Source organism: Pseudorca crassidens, chromosome 13 (assembly GCF_039906515.1).
Source record: "Pseudorca crassidens isolate mPseCra1 chromosome 13, mPseCra1.hap1, whole genome shotgun sequence".
Taxonomy (NCBI): Eukaryota; Metazoa; Chordata; class Mammalia; order Artiodactyla; family Delphinidae; genus Pseudorca; species Pseudorca crassidens.
This window is the reverse complement of record NC_090308.1, coordinates 47688247-47704091: the sequence shown is the minus strand read 5'-3', so window position 1 is coordinate 47704091 and position 15845 is coordinate 47688247. Positions and strand designations below refer to the sequence as shown.

Below are 15845 nucleotides of genomic sequence, written 5' to 3'. Positions count from 1 at the left end.
AAATGCTGTGGAGTAACAGATGAACTGCAGATCAATAGACGACAGACTTTAAAGGAACTAGGGCAGGAATTTTAGAAAGTTGTATAAGGACAGACCTTGGGGTTCCCTTTACCCCCCAGGAGACCCGGGGAGAGGGAGCGAAGCCATACCTTGTATTTCTTGGCCGGCACTTCCTCCTGACGGCTTGGCTGCATCTTCCCTCCTGATTCGTCGGGTCCCAGGCTGCGGCTTCAGCTCGCTCCGCCGCGCGGCGCCCGCCCACAGGGCCTCTGTGAGCTCAGCTAAGTGTGATGCTGAGGCCCGAGCGCGGCGTCCAGTGTCCTGGGCAACCCTATCAACTTCCGGTTTGAGGCAAGGCCGTGGTTGGCTAGAGGCCACATTTCCGCCACGTGACCCGGGCAGGCGCCGTGCGTGTGCGAGGGCGCGCCTCCGCTGCCGGCTACACCCGGCGCGTTCAGAAGTTCTAGTCCTCCGCCCGGACTAGGGCCTCCCCCGGGGAGGTGGCGCCAGCCGAGACCGCCGGCTCTGGAGGCGCGGGGCCGGGGCAGGGCTTGGAGTTCTCGAGGTTCCTCTGAGAAGCCGGACGGCAGCAAGACCTGCTCGCGAGCCTCCAAGCTGGAGCTGGAACTGGAACCCTGTGGTGCCGGGGCCCAGGCTGCCGGGCAGCGGCTTTTCCTGGCCGGGGCCCCAACGGAGAATGAGCCGGAGGCGGTGGCGGGCTCCCGGCGGAGCGGCCGGGCTGGGAGCATGCTGCGCTGGTTCATCACCGTCCTCCTGTGTGCCGCCTTCCTGGGGCTGGTGAGAGCCGGGGCTGGAACCCTCCCAGGCCGAGGCGTGAGCAGAAGTCCTGTAGAGAGCGCGGCCTTCCGAGGTCCTGCCTCGTTTCCGCCGCTTGCAGACTGGGTGTCCTTGGGCTCCTTAATCTGCCGGGGCCTCAGTTTCATAATCTGAAAAATGGGCACAATTATAATCTTAGAGGGCTATTGTCAAGTGTGAAACCGATTTTCGTAAAATATTTTCCAGCACCAGCAAACCTTTCTACCTCTCCTCCGTGGGGTCGGGGGGATGCAAGAGGGGTTGCCAGGTTTATAGCCTCCCCCGAAGCCCCCCCCCCGCCTCCTGCGTTCAGCCAACCCCCAAATTATTGCACAAAGTTGCTCTACTGGTTTTTTTATCTTCCTCGGCTGACCAAATTCACCCCTTATTTTTGCAGGTGGGGAAATAGACCCAGAGAGGGAAAGTGACTTTTTCGGACCACACAGCTGGTTAAGTGGTTGAGCCAGGAATAATGTCTCTTATTCTGCCTACAGTTTTATGTAAAACAAAATTTCAGGTCCTTCAGTGTTTTTCTAAGAACAAACTGCAAGGGTAGTTTGGCCTTTTGCCAACCCCTTTGGCCGCCCTGTGGTCACTTGTCTTAAATATTGAGATCCTGGGGAGTCGGGAGGGTGAGTCCTCTGAGCAGAGTCACCTGTGACCACTTAGTGTCTCTTCCTTTGAGCCATGCTTGATTCTTAGAGTATTTGTATTTGAAGAAACGTCACTGCAGATGATGTGCCAGGTCCTTTTAAGTGCTTTGCAGGCGGGAACTAATTTGGTTACAGCTGGGGCGCAGCCTTCCCTTCCTGTACTAGGCACTTACTCTGCGCCTGTGCCCAAGCTTGCCCGTAGCTGGGGACTGCTCAGGCCTGGAGAGGGGCTACACCCAAGCGTTTAGAGCAAATTCGTGCAATTAGAATCACTTATTCTTGAAATGTAGACCGATTGGAAACATTTTTTGTGTGTCCAGCGAATTTCCTGTGAAAGCCAACTGCAGCCCCTAATTTTTGCTGAAGTTACATGTCTTTGAGTAAAATTTTATTTTTAAAGTCATTGCATACACGCATATGTAATATTCTCTAAGAAAGCCTTACAGACAGTACTCCTGAGGCTTTGGTTTTCTTTGAAGAAAAATGTCGATTTAGAAACATTCAAATTGTTTATCTCTTACATGTTTTATATGTGTAGTTCAGAGGAAGGACCCCATGTACATCCAGAAATATTGCTGTTTTAACAACATCAAAAAATGGGGATAATATTTTGATGGTTTGTTAACTTAAATTTTTAACCTCAAAATTCTGGTGTTATTTGTGCGTGCAGTATATTTCAGACTATTCAAAACTATTTCATAAATTTTTTAATGTTACATTTTACTGTTAATACAAATACTGTAGTTTTTTTCTGGTATTCAAAAAGGAAACAGAATTGCAGCAAAGAGCCAAAAGAATTAAAGAATTTTGTAAAAATCGAGAGTTGTCAAAACTAGAAAAGCACTAGGACTTGGCACACCAGAAATAGGAGTCTATAGCTCTACTCGTACTAGTATTTTCATTATGAATTTTACTGTGGGGCTTAATCTCCTACATTACATTGAAATCTCCTCCTCCCTTTTTAATACTGAAAAAAAGCTACCACCTAGATAGACATTATTTTCATGATTGTAAATGAAAACTTCTGTCTTTTTAAATTTTAGGGAATGAGTGTCGCTATACTGGGACCCACGTTTCAAGATTTGGCAACAAATGTGAACCGCAATATCAGCAGTCTTTCTCTGATTTTTGTGGGCCGTGCCTTTGGATATTTGGGTGGCTCTGTGATTGGTGGAGTTCTTTTTGACATTATGAATCATTTTCTTCTTTTGGGTAAGTAAACAACAATTTTCGCTTCTTTGTGACTTTCGAGGAATTTACAGTTTGTTTATAAATATGAAACATACTGGCTTGCAGAATGGTTGACAACTTAAGGGTAGTGTTTAGGTATCCCCAGTGGAAGTCAGGTTTCCCTGGTGCCTGCTTTCATCTTGGCAGTTACTGGGAATCCGGTCTAAACCCCTCTGGAAATTTAGATTAGCCCTGGAGTGTGTTAGCGATCCTTAGCCTTCCCGACCTTCATTGTAGTTTAGGCACCACCACTGGATAACATACAAGTTGTCCAAAGAGCTCTGATTGTCAGGGTTTAGGGCAGATCTCCTGTGGCCATAGATCAGAATAAACTCCTTGAACCTCCCCAGATTAGACCCTGGACTGAGAATGAGGTGGGAGGGGATGGTGGGTGAAATGATGAAGGCTCAATTTTTGTCCCAGCTGCCCCATGTTAATGATTACCCCAGGCCTCTCTACCTCACTCTCAAAATAGATGGCAAAGCTTTTAACTTACTCTTTTTTTGGATAAATTGACATGTTTAAAGAAAATCTGGATTAATGTGATAAAACTGCTTTGGACGTAAGGAGATAATTTACCATTGTTGATGAATGAGTAAATAATCTCTCTGATTTCCATAGTGTGTCGAAAGAGTATACTTCTTATATTTCCCTCCCTATTCCCCAAATTTGTTTAATACATTTCTACTATGAACTACTATAGTAATTGCATTTAATTTTTGTCTTTTTTATTTTTTACCTCATATCTAAACATCTCTTTAGGTTGTTAAATATGAAACATTTAAATGAATAATTTTTGAGCTCTGTTTTGCTATAAAACTTTGCCTTGTGGTATAATGTATGGTTTGATTATTAGCAGTACTAGAAATGTATTTATAGTAGAATAACATATATTTTATAGTCCATAAAGATGATAAAAGCTTTTAAATGAAATAACTGTTAGTAGAAGCTAAACCTCTCATCTACTCATTATTACTCAATTTTAATTTGACCTGTTTTTACATTTTTCGGAGTTTTTATGATGTTGCCTTGATCCATAACCCTTTCCCATAAATAGTGTTTTTTATAGCTGACTTTTACTTTTCTTCTCAGGGATGTCAATGTTCGCTACCACAATTGGTCTTTATCTTGTTCCATTTTGTAAGGCCGCGGTGGTACTGATTGTCATGATGTCCATCTTTGGTGTTTCAGTTGGCATCCTGGATACAGGTCAGTGAGCCCTTCATTGTCAACTCTGGGAGTAGGGACTTTTTACTAGAAAAAGTAGAGCATATGATATTAAATTGTCACTTGCAGTGTCCCCTAAAATGACACTGACCTACTGAGTTGGTCATGGGGTCTCCAGGTCAGAGCCACCTTTCCGGCAACTACTCTTCTTGCCAAGTAGGGTGCCCGTTTTTGAGCAGCCAACCACAGAGTGAATTCAGAGAATTTTGTTCTTTGAGAGGTTGTTGATTTACAGTATCCAAACAGGGAAGGGGCCCCCATGTGGGTAATTACAGTGCAGATGAGCAGGTTTGCATTTCGGGATAGAACTTTATCATTGTAATATGGCAGGAATTGACAGGTTAATAGAACAAACCAAGTTTGGAACCATTATTTGGCTGAGGAAACATAGAAGCAGCTCTCCAATTTACAATGCACTCTGCCTTTTGAACTAAGAGAAACCTGTGCTGTGTATTATTTCCCTTCTTTTCCTATTCTCTCAAAAGTTCCTGCCCTCCTGCAGGAGATCCTCTCCATGTATCTTCATGTCTTTTACAACCTACTAAATAACATATGTGACATTTGTTCACCCCTGAAACCAACGTTCTCCCCCTCTTCCTGTTATTTGATAGGTTGGGGAAATATTTTTTTACTTGGGGCTTAATTTGGTTGTGAAATTACAGGATGGAATTGTGTGGAATTGTATGTTTATCTGCAAATATATTAAAAAGAAAGAGAGAAAACACAAGACTTGAGGCTTCTTGCCTTTCATCACGTAGATACATAGACAGTGTAACTGAGTGTGTTAGAAGGTGTCCGTGTTCCTTGTTTCCTGCAATGGGCACAGCAGAATCCTGTAATGTTCAGGTTCCTGAACATGTGTTTTGCATCTGCCATATACATAAATAATTTTCTTCAAGTGGCTACCGATTGCAGGTACAGAAAAATTTGGTAATTTGGCCACTATCTGATGATAATATATATTTAAAATGTTTAAAAATAACTATATAAATATCCTTCCTTACCCCCACCCCTCCTATCCCTGGTATTAGAACTATATTATAAAAAGCCTTGGGCTAATGTACTTGGCTCTAGGAAATAGTGGTTTATTAGCTTGTAGAATCCCATTTGTGAGTGTGTGATGTTCCAGTGCTTAGAGTTCGCTGGTGGTATTGGTGAGTTAGAGTTTCTTAATCATAGAATTGACTTAGTTGCAACAGTTGATAACTTAGAATATTATAATCCTTGTGCCATGTAAAATAGACTCATCTATTTTGGACTTTTTTTTAACTAAGTTACTATGATTAAATCATTTTCCCCATCTTTCATTGGTAGGTGGTAACGTCCTAATCTTGGCTATTTGGGGGGACAAAGGAGCCCCCCATATGCAGGCCTTACACTTCAGTTTTGCCTTGGGTGCCTTTTTGGCTCCCCTGCTGGCTAAATTGGCATTGGGCAGGATGGTGTCTGCTGAAAACCACACAGAGGCTGACTTTAACCATTCTGCCCTCAACCAGTCATCTGAAGCTGACTCAGAATCTCTGCTTCGAATACCTGACGATATGAATTTACTGTGGGCTTACGCTGTTATCGGTACTTATATTTTTGTAGTTTCTCTCTTTTTTTTCGCTCTGTTTGTAAAGAAAAGCTCAAGGCAGGATAAAGCAAAAGTATCTACTCAGAGGTTTCGAAGAGCTAAATATCACAATGCCCTTCTTTGTCTCCTTTTTCTGTTCTTCTTTTTTTATGTTGGAGCCGAGGTAACATATGGCTCTTACGTTTTCTCCTTTGCAACCACCCATGCTGGCATGAAAGAAAGTGAAGCGGCTGGGTTGAACTCCATCTTCTGGGGGACCTTTGCAGCCTGCAGGGGTATGGCAATCTTTTTTGCTACATGTTTACAACCTGGAACCATGATTGTGTTGAGCAACATTGGCAGCCTGGCTTCATCTTTATTTCTGGTGCTTTTCAACAAGAGCCGAGTTTGTCTCTGGATAGCAACTTCAGTGTATGGCGCCTCAATGGCAACCACATTTCCCAGTGGTGTGTCTTGGATTGAGCAGTACACGACCATCCATGGGAAAGCTGCAGCATTTTTTGTAGTCGGTGCTGCCCTGGGAGAAATGGCTATTCCTGCAGTAATTGGAATTCTTCAAGGAAAATACCCTGATTTGCCTGTAGTTTTGTACACCTGTTTGGGGTCATCAGTAGCCACTGCTGTTTTATTTCCTGTGCTGTATAAATTAGCCACCTTGCCTATCAGTCGTCAGCATAAAGAACACAGTAAAAGCGAGGACCAGAAAGCTTTGCTCTCTAGCTCTGGGCTAAATGACTATGAGGAAGAGAATGAAGAAGAAGATGCAGAAAAATGGAATGAAATGGACTTTGAAGTGATCGAAATGAATGATACAATGAGGAATTCTGTAATAGAGACATCTAGATATATTTTGATGGAGCCCACAGCTGACGTCTCCAACCAGTCCCACTCAAATGCGTTAATGTTTGAGTCCTCTCCGGTTAATATGGGCAAGTCCCCTGTGAATCACCTTGCAAGAAACCAGGACAAAAGGGACTAAGGGCTAGAGAAGATGAATTATTTACTGACTTCCCTGAATAATCACCAGTTCTAAAGAGGCCAGTCAGAGCAAAGCATAACAGATTTTCAACAATCTTTGGGGGTCAAAATTTCTAGGTCCAAGTATAGCAAATGCTAAAAGGTTTTGAAATGTTTTGTCATTCCCAGAGCCTTTTGTAAAGAACCAATGATCTCATACAACTGGATCCTGTTGTGAGGCTAGCGTTTGGTGGCATGTGGCTGATTAGGCAATATTTTCTGGTCTCAGAGTGTGCAGAGAAGGCATTTGTTTTTGAGAAGTTGGGTGCCATTCAGATAGAATGAAACTGTTTAGTAGTTGAATTGGTTAGCTGAACAAATTATCCGTCGTCAGTATTCTGCCAGGGAAGCTGAGGAGAATCATTTCATAAAAGAGCATCTTTGAAAATGGACAGAGATTTTTACTGTTTCCCTCTGTCTGTAGTGTTGGACCAGAAAATGCTAATTACTCATATGATTTCTGATTTCTGTGAAGAGAACACAGAACAGGCACAGACCTGGCTTCAGGCCTCCACTGCTGCTCACTAGTCTTCTGGCCCTGTACTCAGTCATTTAACTTATATAGGTCTCGTTTATCTCATCCCCGATCTGTGATTCTCTAATGAAAATGCGATGACTTTCAAACTGGGAATCCATAATTTTTAAAGTTTGTGCAAGATACCTGCTAGAAATCAATATGTGTCACCCCATTCTTCATTTCAAATGAGAAGTGAAAAAAATTGATAGCTTTAAGAATGTGCTACTGACTATGAATAGTGTCAATTTAAGAGACTCAGTGTTTAATACTTTATTTGAATAATTGTCTGAAGAATACATTTTTAGTACTGTATTTCATCAATTCTGAGATGCACCTTTTTTCACATTTTTAACATCTCTGAAATCAGAATATGTGTTGAAATCGATGATCATTTAACATTGTGGCAAAACTTAATTGACGTTTTTTTCCGATATACTTCTATAAAGTAGTGTTGCGTTTTACAATCAGTGTCTTAGTTTCAGTGACTATAGTAATGCATTCAATTATGGAGATTATACTATTTTTACAGACATTTTAAAAAGAAGTTATTTTTGTATGCTTATTTTCTCTAATTATGTTCAAACAGGATTTGGAGATGCCTTGTTCCGATTTTTAAAGCTGTTTCAGGGTTACTATGTTAGTAGTAGGGCTGTGGACAGTGTCTATTGAGGTCCTTTCCCTAGCTCAGTAACACAGTGTGGGTATGAGCCTTGCTGTTCCAGGAATTGCTCCCCATTAAGTCCGGTTGGTAATCATGTTGTACGCGCTGTAGATTAGGTTGCTAGTTTAACTTACAGTGAGACACAGTCTTTTCCAAGGATTGGAATACTTGTATCCCCCAGGTGGATACAATACTCTGGATACAATGCTTGAAGCCCTCTGGGCTTCCTCTTTGCCTAGTTTGAAATACCTGGGAAACCAAAGTAATGATTAGAAAGTGGCTTGGGAGCCTAAGAGCCAGGGATCATGAGTATGGCAAATGGGCTATCCTTTGATAAATGACTGGCATTGATGACAGATTTTATTCACTTCTTTTTAGCACATTTTAGGCTGAAAAATATCTAATTTCTACTTGGTTGCAGTATGTCTACTTTTTATCTAATTTCTATAAATTTGCCTTTGTTTTAAGTGGAAAACTACCTTTCTTGACCACTGTCCATTATTGGTTCATATTAACAATCTGACAGTTTTGGAGAGGGCTGGTGAAGAAATTAGCAGTGAAAAGCCTATTCTTGCTCTTTTTATACTGTATTTTTCTCTTAGCTAGAACTTGGAGATTATCTCTGCTCCATTTACTGCTCTTCTCAGGTTGTTGGAATTCAGGCAGTAGCAACTGTTTGGCATCTGCGCGGCTTGCTAGAATAGGGATTCTGCCTGCAGCATCTACATTTAAAGGGTAAAAAGGCAACTCAGGGAAAGAAGTTAATAAGAACATGGCAGAAAATTTGGAAATCCATGAAAAATGCATTAGAATTCCACAAACCAAAATGTGAATGGCCAGATGAGATTATAGGCATTGTTAAAGTTTAATAATCTATTTCCATATTGGAAGGATAAGACTTATTACAATTCAGGAATTAGCATTCATCCTAATAATAAGTTCTTAGTTAAGTGTCTGCTGATACACAGATAACCAATACCGAAATTTTCTATTGCTGAGTAACAAATTACCACAAATTTAACAGCTTAAAACAGCGGAGTTTTTGTTTCTTTAACCTCATAGTTTCCTTGAGTCAGGAGTTTGGGCACGGTGTCACTGTCACTCACGGTTTCACAGGGCTGCAGTCAGGCTGTTGGAAGAGTTGTGCTGCTTTGTGGAGCTTGGGCTTCCCTTCCAGGGCCGTGTAGTTTTTGACAGTATTCAGTTCCTTGATGTGGTGGATTGAGGTCTCCGTTTTTTGCTGGCTGTCAGCAGGCACCATTCTCGATTGTTAGAACCTCCCACAGACCCTTGCTGTGTGGCCCTCTCTTAGATCCTCTCAAAAGTATGGCAGCTTGTTTCTTCAAAGCCAGTGGGAGAATCTCTTACCAGAGCCGGCTAAGCTGGTGTCTTTTATAATATAATGTAATCACAGGAGTGACATCCTGTCACCTTTGCCATATCGTGTTGGCTAGAAGGAAGTCGCAGATCTGCCCAAACTCAAGGGGAGAAGCTAGTATAGAGATGTATCTGATTATTGGGGGTCACCCTGGAGTGTGTCTGCTATACTCAGGTACCTGCAAAACTCAAGAGAGCTAGAAAGTTTGAGCTGGGGGGAAGAAAGACCTTCAGCAGTCATTGAAAGTGATTATAGATACAGCCCACTGAATGTCCTAGTGAGGGGATGGAAAGTGCTCCATAGACCAGGCCAATAAACCTAACTCGGAGTTAGGCTTTTTTTTCTTGAGATTTTATTTTGTGTCCTTTACCACTGTGCTTTTTAAAACCCCTTCAAATGCAGCATAATATGAGGGAAATAGGTAAGTTTCAGTTTAATTGTATTTTCATAGTAAAGTCCAAGAACACTTTGAGAGCATTTTTCAATTACTATTATTTTTTAAAGGAAAATCTTTTTTAAAAATCAGTTTTTATTATACAAGTAATGAAGGTATAAAGAAAGGTCATGATAGAAGATTATGGAAATACCTAAAAATATAAGGGACAAATATGAGTAATCATAATCCTAAACACCTGGAGAGTTCTTAATTTCTAATCAACTTAATTTCCTAAGTCAAGGGTAAAGGGGTAAAAAAAAAGTTTCTTTCTACCAGATACGGTATCAGAAACAACTTGAATTTTGTGTCCACATTATATTGATACTACATTTGGTGGACTGGTTTTTAGTTTGAAGAATTGTAGTTTATTCAAAACAAAAACAGTATAGCAACACATTCCTAAAAAATGTGTGAGACCCAGATTACATGTAAAATGATTTTGTTTCAGGTAGATTTACTGAATAGTCAGGATAGCTTTCTCATAACCAGAACTTTTGTTTTACCATAGCAATGTACCATTTTCAGTCCTGCTGCTTAAAAAGTTATTACTAAAATAGAGCTTAAAATTCTTAGTGGAAGTAGATATATTCTTCTGGGATGCCCTGTATTTGTGTTTAAGTGCCCTTGTTTTGTTCATACTATGGGGATGCTGTGGAGGTAGAGGTGATAGGGAAGGGATACAGAAAAGCTTCCCGTATGATTCAAAGTTTGTTAGAAATGTTCTTTTTAAAAAAAAAAAAATTATTTATTTATTTTGGCTGCGCTGGCTCTTAGTTGTGGCACGTGGAAACTTTGTTGCAGCATGCAGGATCTTTAGTTGCGGCATGCATGTGGGATCTAGTTCCCTGACTAGGAATTGAACCTGGCTGCCTTCATTGGGAGCGCGGAGTCTTTCCCATTGGACCACCAGGGAAGTCCCAGAATTTTTTTTTTTTTTTTTTTTTTTTTTTTTGTGGTACGCGGGCCTCTCACTGTTGTGGCCTCTCCTGTTGTGGAGCACAGGCTCCGGACGCGCAAGCTCACCGGCCGGGCCCAGCCGCTCCGCAGCATGTGGGATCTTCCCGGACCGAGGCACGAACCCGTGTCCCCTGCATCGGCAGGCGGACTCTCAACCACTGCGCCACTAGGGAAGCCCTGTTTTTTGTTTTTAATTGAAATTTTTATGAAGATTACTGTAGATTTACATGCAGTTGTATATAGTGTTTTTTTCAAATTTGCTGAGAGAGGGTTACTTGCTCAATGTGGAAGGGTAGAGAACTAGACTAGTGCTTCTCATACTTTAATGTGCATTAGAATTGCTTGTTAAAATACAGATTCTAATTCAGTTGGACTGGGGTAGGACTGAGATTCTGCATTTCTAAGAAGCTCCTAGGTGCTGTTGGCCCTTGGATTGACCACACTTTGGGTAGCAAGGTCCACTTTTTGGGAGTGTCAAGTTCTTTGCTACTTTTGGGAATTTCATTTGTTTTGTTTTAGCTTTTCTTTTCTTTCTTTTTTTGTAAATGGATGACCACAACAAAAGCAAAAATGATTGCAATTGGCAAACATGAAACACACTCATACTATGTCATAATATTAACATTCAGTCCAGTATTCCTCCACTGTAACAGCTCCTTTACTTTGCATTGAAAATTGGTTTGTATATTTTTTGCCTCTTGAGTCCTTGTGGGATTTTTTTTTTTATTCAAACAGAAAGTCACAAAAATTATAATCATCCTTATCAGTTCACTCAGTCACATGTAATCATGTAATCAGTTTTTTTTTTCATCTTGATCTTTTGTTAGCACTTTTCTGAATTCATCAGTTTTCCATTAGAGTTCTGAAAATGCTTAATTCATTCAGTTCAGCAGTATAGTCAGTTACCAGAAACCTGTACTTCTCAGAGTCTTTTCCATGAATTCCTTGAAGATGAAACCCTTTTGTAGGAATATTTTTGCAAAAGCATCAGAGTGCACCCAGAACTCTCTGTAAATGACAAAAGACTTGTCTGTGGCTAGGACTTCCAAAACTATGTTGAATGATAGTGGTGAGAGTGGACATCCTTGTCTTGTACCTGATCTTAGAAGAAATGCTTTCAGTTTTTCACCATTGAGAATGATGTTTGCTGTGGGTTTGTCGTATGCGGCCTTTATTATGTTGAGGTAGGTTCCCTCTATGCCCACTTTCTGGAGAGTTTTTATCATAAATGGGTGTTGAATTTTGTCAAAAGCTATTTCTGCCTCTATTGAGATGATCATATGGTTTTTATTCTTCAATTTTTTAACATGGTGTATCACATTGATTGATTTGCATATATTGAAGAATCCTTGCATCCCTGGGATAAATCCCACTTGATCATGGTGTATGATCCTTTTAATGTGTTGTTGAATTCTGTTTGCCAGTATTTTGTTGAGGATTTTTGCATCTATATTCATCAGTGATATTGGTCTGTAATTTTCTTTTTTTGTAGTATCTTTGTCTGGTTTTGGTATCAGGATGATGGTGGCCTTATAGAATGAGTTTGGGAGTGTTCCTTCCTCTGCAATTTTTTGGAAGAGTTTGAGAAGGATGGGTGTTAGCTCTTCTCTAAATGTGTGATAGAATTCACCTGTGAAGCCATCTGGTCCTGCACTTTTGTTTGTTGGAAGATTTTTAATCACAGTTTCAATTTCATTACTTGTGATTGGTCTGTTCATATTTTCTGTTTCTTCCTGGTTCAGTCTTGGAAGGTTATACCTTTCTAAGAATTTGTCCATTTCTTCCAGGTTGTCCAATTTATTGGCATAGAGTTGCTTGTAGTGGTCTCTTAGGATGCTTTGTATTTCTGGGGTGTCTGTTGTAACTTCTTTTTCATTTCTAATTTTATTGATTTGAGTCCACTCCCTCGTTTTCTTGATGAGTCTGGCTAATGGTTTATCAATTTCGTTTATCTTCTCAAAGAACCAGGTTTTAGTTTTATTGGTCTTTGCTATTGTTTTCTTTGTTTCTATTTCATTTATTTCTGCTCTGATCTTTATGATTTTCTCTCCTTCTGCTAACTTCGGGTTTTGTTTGTTCTTCTTTCTCTAGTTCCTTTAGGTGTAAGGTTAGATTGTTTACTTCAGATGTTTCTTGTTTCTTGAGGTAGGCTTGTATAGCTATAAACTTCCCTCTTAGAACTGCTTTTGCTGCATCCCATAGGTTTTGGATCGTCATGTTTTCATTGTCATTTGCCTGTAGGTATTTTTTGATTTCCTCTGACTTTTTTAGTGATCTCTTGGTTATTTAGTAACGTATTGTTTAGCCTCCATGTGTTTGTTATTTTTTTTCCCTGTAATTCATTTCTAATCTCATAGTGTTGTGGTCAGAAAAGATGCTTGATATGATTTCAGTTTTCTTAAATTTACCGAGGCTTGATTTGTGACCCAAGGTGTGATCTATCCTGGAGAATGTTCTGTGCGCACTTGAGAAGAAAGTGTAATCTGCTGTTTTTGGATGGAATGTCCTATAAATATCAATTAAATCTATCTGGTCTATTGTGTCATTTAAAGCTTCTGTTTCCTTATTTATTTTCATTTTGGATGATCTGTCCATTGGTGTAAGTGAGGTGTTAAAGTCCCCCACTATTATTGTGTTACTGTCGATTTCCTCTTTTATAGCTGTTAGCAGTTGCCTTATGTATTGAGGTGCTCCTGTGTTGGTTGCATATATATTTATAATGGTTATATCTTCTTCTTCGATTGATCCCTTGATCATTATGTAGTGTCCTTCCTTGTCTCTTGTAACATTCTTTAAAATCTGTTTTATCTGATTTGAGTATTGCTACTCCAGCTTTCTTTTGATTTCCATTTGTATGGAATATCTTTTTCTATCCCCTCACTTTCAGTCTGTATGTGTCCCTAGGTCTGAAGTGGATCTCTTGTAGACAGCATATATATGGGTCTTGTTTTTGTATCCATTCAGCAAGCCTGTGTCTTTTGGTTGGAGCATTTAATCCATTCACGTTTAAGGTAATTATCGATATGTATGTTCCTGTGACCATTTTCTTAATTGTTTTGGGTTTGTTTTTGTAGGTCCTTTTCTTCTCTTGTGTTTCCCACTTAGAGAAGTTCCTTTAGCATTTGTTGTAGAGCTGGTTTGGTGGTGCTGAATTCTCTTAGCTTTTGCTTGTCTGTTAAGCTTTTGATTTCTCCATCAAATCTGAATGAGATCCTGAATGAGATCCTTGCCGGGTAGAGTAATCTTGGTTGTCCCTTGTTTTTCCCTTTCATCACTTTAAGTATATCATGCCACTCCCTTCTGGCTTGTAGAGTTTCTGCTAAGAAATCAGCTGTTAACCTTATGAGAGTTCCCTTGTATGTTATTTGTCATTTTTCCCTTGCTGCTTTCAGTAATTTTTCTTTGTCTTTAACTTTTGCCAATTTGATTACTGTGTGTCTCGGCGTGTTTCTCCTTGGGTTTATCCTGTATGGGACTTGCTGCGCTTCCTGGACTTGGGTGGCTATTTCCTTTCCCATGTGAGGGAAGTTTTCGACTATAATCTCTTCAGATATTTTCTCTGGTCCTTTCTCTCTCTCTTCTCCTTCTGGGACCCCTATAATGCGAATGTTGTTGCGTTTAATGTTGTCCCAGAGGTCTTAGGCTGTCTTCATTTCTTTTCATTCTTTTTTCTTTAGTCTGTTCCACAGCAGTGAATTCCACCATTCTGTCTTCCAGGTCACTTATCCGTTCTTCTGCCTCAGTTTTTCTGCTATTGATTCCTTCTAGTGTAGTTTTCATTTCAGTTATTGTATTGTTCATCTCTGTTTGTTTGTTCTTTAATTCTTCTAGGTCTTTGTTAAACATTTCTTGCATCTTCTCAATCTTGCCTCCATTGTTTTTCTGAGGTCCTGGATCATCTTCACCATCATTATTCTGAATTCTTTTTCTGGAAGGCTGCCTATCTCCACTTCATTTAGTTGTTTTCCTGGGGTTTTATCTTGTTCCTTCATCTGGTACATAGCCCTCTGCCTTTTCATCTTGTCTATCTTCCTGTGAATGTGGTTTTTGTTCCACAGGCTGCAGGATTGTAGTTCTTCTTGCTTCTGCTCTCTGCCCTGGATGAGGCTATGTAAGAGGCGTGTGCAAGTTTCCTGATGGGAGGGGCTGGTGGTGGGTAGAGCTGACTGTTGCTCTGGTGGGCAGAGCTCAGTAAAACTTTAATCCCCTTGACTGTTGATGGGTGGGGCTGGGTTCCCTCCCTGTTGGTAGTTTGGCCTGAGGCAACCCAACACTGGAGACTACCTGGGCTCTTTGGTGGGGCTAATGACAGACTCTGGGAGGGCTCATGCCAAGGAGTACTTCCCAGAACTTCTGCTGCCAGTGTCCTTGTCCCCATGGTGAAACAGAGCCACCTCCCGCCTCTGCAGGAGACCCTCCAACACTAGCAGGTAGGTCTGGTTCAGTCTCCCCCAGGGTCACTGCCCCTAACCCTGGGTCCCAATGTGCACACTACTTTGTGTGTGCCCTCCAAGAGTGGAGTGTCTGTTTCCCCCAGTCCTGTCGAAGTCCTGCAATCAATTCCCACTAGGCTTCAAAGTCTGATTTTCTAAGAATTCCTCCTCCAGTTGCTGGATCCCCAGGTTGGGAAGCCTGACGTGGGGCTCAGAACCTTACTCCAGTGGGTGGACTTCTGTGGTTTAAGTGTTCGCCAGTCTCTGAGTCACCCACCCACCAGTTATGGGATTTGATTTTACTGTGATTGCGCCCCTCCTACCGTCTCATTGTGGCTTCTCCTTTGTCTTTGGATGTGGGGTATCTTTTTTTGGTGAGTTCCAGTGTCTTCCTGTTGATGATTGTCCAGCAGCTAGTTGTGATTCTGGTGTTCTCGCAAGAGGGAGTGAGAGCACGTCCTTCTACTCCGCCATCTTGGTTCCTCCTCCTGTTTTAGCTTTTCTAAATCTGACCCTAGATCTCTGGGATTCTGCAGTCCCCATGAACCCCCTCCTCTTACACACACTATTCTGAGTTCTCTTCAGTCCTCTCCATTTACCACATTAGCTGTTGAATATTTACTTCACATGTTTATTGAATGCCTCCTATTTGGCAGTTTCTGTGGGAGGTGCTACTTGTGCGCTGGTGAAAAGGTCAGAAGTTTCCTGCCTTCAGGGAACTTACCTCTAATGCCGTACTGTCCAGTATCTACTTGGGTTGGTGGCTGCCATATTGGATAGCACAGGTCCAGTTGGAGAAGCAAGGTATCAAACAAGTAATCACACAGATATTTCCAGGAAGTCTTTATTTCCTGTTGTCTAGAGATTAATTAACTACTATCTGGGGTCACAAAGGTTGTGATAGATACCTTGTCAAATGGTGTAGTATAAATTGTGGCATTTAA

The 15845-nt window shown here is 41.1% G+C and overlaps 1 protein-coding gene across 1 annotated transcript; it reads left to right on the top strand.

The window, feature by feature from the left end:
- Positions 1-390: 390 nt before the first annotated feature.
- On the top strand, positions 391-14485 carry MFSD4B (major facilitator superfamily domain containing 4B). Its single transcript, XM_067702338.1, is given in 5 exon segments — positions 391-798; positions 2513-2681; positions 3792-3908; positions 5241-6451; positions 6453-14485. Coding segments are annotated over 5 exon segments (1584 nt in total). The 5' UTR covers positions 391-747; the 3' UTR covers positions 6489-14485.
- The last annotated feature ends 1360 nt before the right edge of the window (positions 14486-15845 follow it).